This window comes from Tupaia chinensis, unplaced genomic scaffold (genome assembly GCF_000334495.1).
Source record: "Tupaia chinensis unplaced genomic scaffold, TupChi_1.0 Scaffold143758_1, whole genome shotgun sequence".
NCBI lineage: Eukaryota > Metazoa > Chordata > Mammalia > Scandentia > Tupaiidae > Tupaia > Tupaia belangeri.
The window spans coordinates 1,458,085-1,459,805 of NW_006203607.1; the positions used below are offsets into that span (position 1 = coordinate 1,458,085).

The 1,721-nt window shown below is 61.8% G+C and overlaps 1 protein-coding gene across 1 annotated transcript in view; it reads left to right on the forward strand.

Annotated features, from left to right (window-relative positions):
- The window catches only part of SLFNL1 (schlafen like 1), a 5,625-nt gene that overhangs the window by 772 nt on the left and 3,132 nt on the right, over positions 1-1,721 (forward strand). Inside the window, exons 2-3 of the mRNA XM_006164954.3 lie at positions 48-230; positions 1,626-1,718. Coding sequence (XP_006165016.1) covers positions 48-230; positions 1,626-1,718 — 276 coding nt within the window. The remainder of the gene's footprint in view (positions 1-47; positions 231-1,625; positions 1,719-1,721) is intronic.

A 1,721-nucleotide genomic window follows, 5' to 3' on the forward strand; every position in this document is an offset into this window, starting at 1 on the left:
ACACCCGGGACGGCCTCGAGCTGCCGGTGGCGCGGGAGCACATCAAGGTGGTGCGGCGGCCGCGCAATGCCTACGCGCTCGTGCAGGTGGCCACCCACAAGGCCACCCTGGCCTCCCTCCCCTGGCGCCTGCAGATGGCCTCAGAGGAGGACCTCATCTTCAAGGAGCTGGCAGCACAAGGGAAGGAGCTGGTGCTGGGTGAGGGCCGGGAGCCCCCAAACCACAGAGAGGTAATGGGACTCTTCTGAGAAGCCTCCTGCGGGAGGAGCGGCCTGGGCGTGGGTGGCCTGCATAGCCGGGCTGGAGGGACATATCCACAGACTGGAGAGCTGCTGCTGGTGCTGCTGCCTCCTACGCAGGGACACTGAAGCCTGTGCCAGGAAAGGCCAAAGTGGGGCTCTTCCCTGGGTCCCTTTGCACTCCAGCCCGAGGCTGATCTCCTTGGCACACCCCACTGGATCAGCTGGTAAACACCAAGCCCTGCTCTGCACCGGGAGTAAGGCGGAGATTGAAGGCCAGACCCTGCCCTCGGAACCCTCCGTTTATGAGCAGAGCCGGGCACTGCTGGTCAAGTAGCTTCTAAGCAGCATGCGCGGAGTGATGAGAGGACACTGGAGGGTCCCCCTGCTCTGAGGATAAATTTGCAGGGGAAGTGAAATCAAGGCCAGAACTGGGGACAGGGAATGTTGCGTTACAGAAAGGCAAGCCATCTGGTGTCCCTAGAGCTCAGGCTGAAGCCTGCAGGGAGTACTGAGGAAGAAAGTCAGCCCAGAGGGTAGGGCCAGGCCACCAAGGCCAAACCGAGGCCCAGGGGGCGGAGCTTAGCGTAAGTCACAGGGCTTCACAGGGCTAGGAGCTTGGCGTAAGGCACCCCAGGAGCCAGGTGATCTTGGCATTTTCTTTCGAGGTGAACACTGTTACAAAGTCAAACCGCTCCATGATACACTTGACCTCATGTGTGCCTGCTTTTATGTTTGATGACAGTTTCATCCCGTTCCTAAGTCTCGTGTGTTAGTCCCCTCTGGGAGCTGCAGGCTGCTCACTCCAGCCCATGCTATGCTTCCAGCCAGGAAGGAGTTTAAGGGGGTGGTGGCAATCCGGTGAGGAGGTAGATGGGGAGGGGAGAGCCTGGAGGAGGGGAGCCAGTGAGGCTGACTGGTGAGACCTGAGGGAGTGGCCCCGGTCAGGCCAGAGCCCTGGGGCAGAGCAGAAACCACAGAAGGGGACCCAGGAGGGACAGAGGAAAGTTGAGAATCAGGAGGACTTGTCACAGGTCCAGACATGGTGGACAAAGGTCTCAGAAGATGGTAGAGTCTCTGGGGCTCAGAGCCCACCTGCAGCCCAGGTGTCCCAGCCCCCAGGGAAGGAGAGATCTCTTCCTCCCCACGTGCGCCCTCCATGACTCACCTAGAGCGAGCCTAGCCCAGCTGGAACAGTGGCTGGTTGGAGCCCCCGGGACCAGCAGGTCTCCCGCACTGGCTACAGAGGGTGACGGGGTGTCAGAATGCCCAAGGGGGCTGGACCCAAGGCAGGAGTGTGCTTGGGGGTTCTGGCAGTCTGTCTCAGGGTAGGGGCTCCCAACTTCGGTCTGAACCCACACGCTCCACTCTTCACCCCCACTGCAGCAGGAGGACAGTGGCCCGAGCCCAGGCCCCAGCCCCAGCCACAGCCCGGGGCCCAGCCTCCTGCCAACCAACTGGCCTGCAGACGGCTCGCCTGAC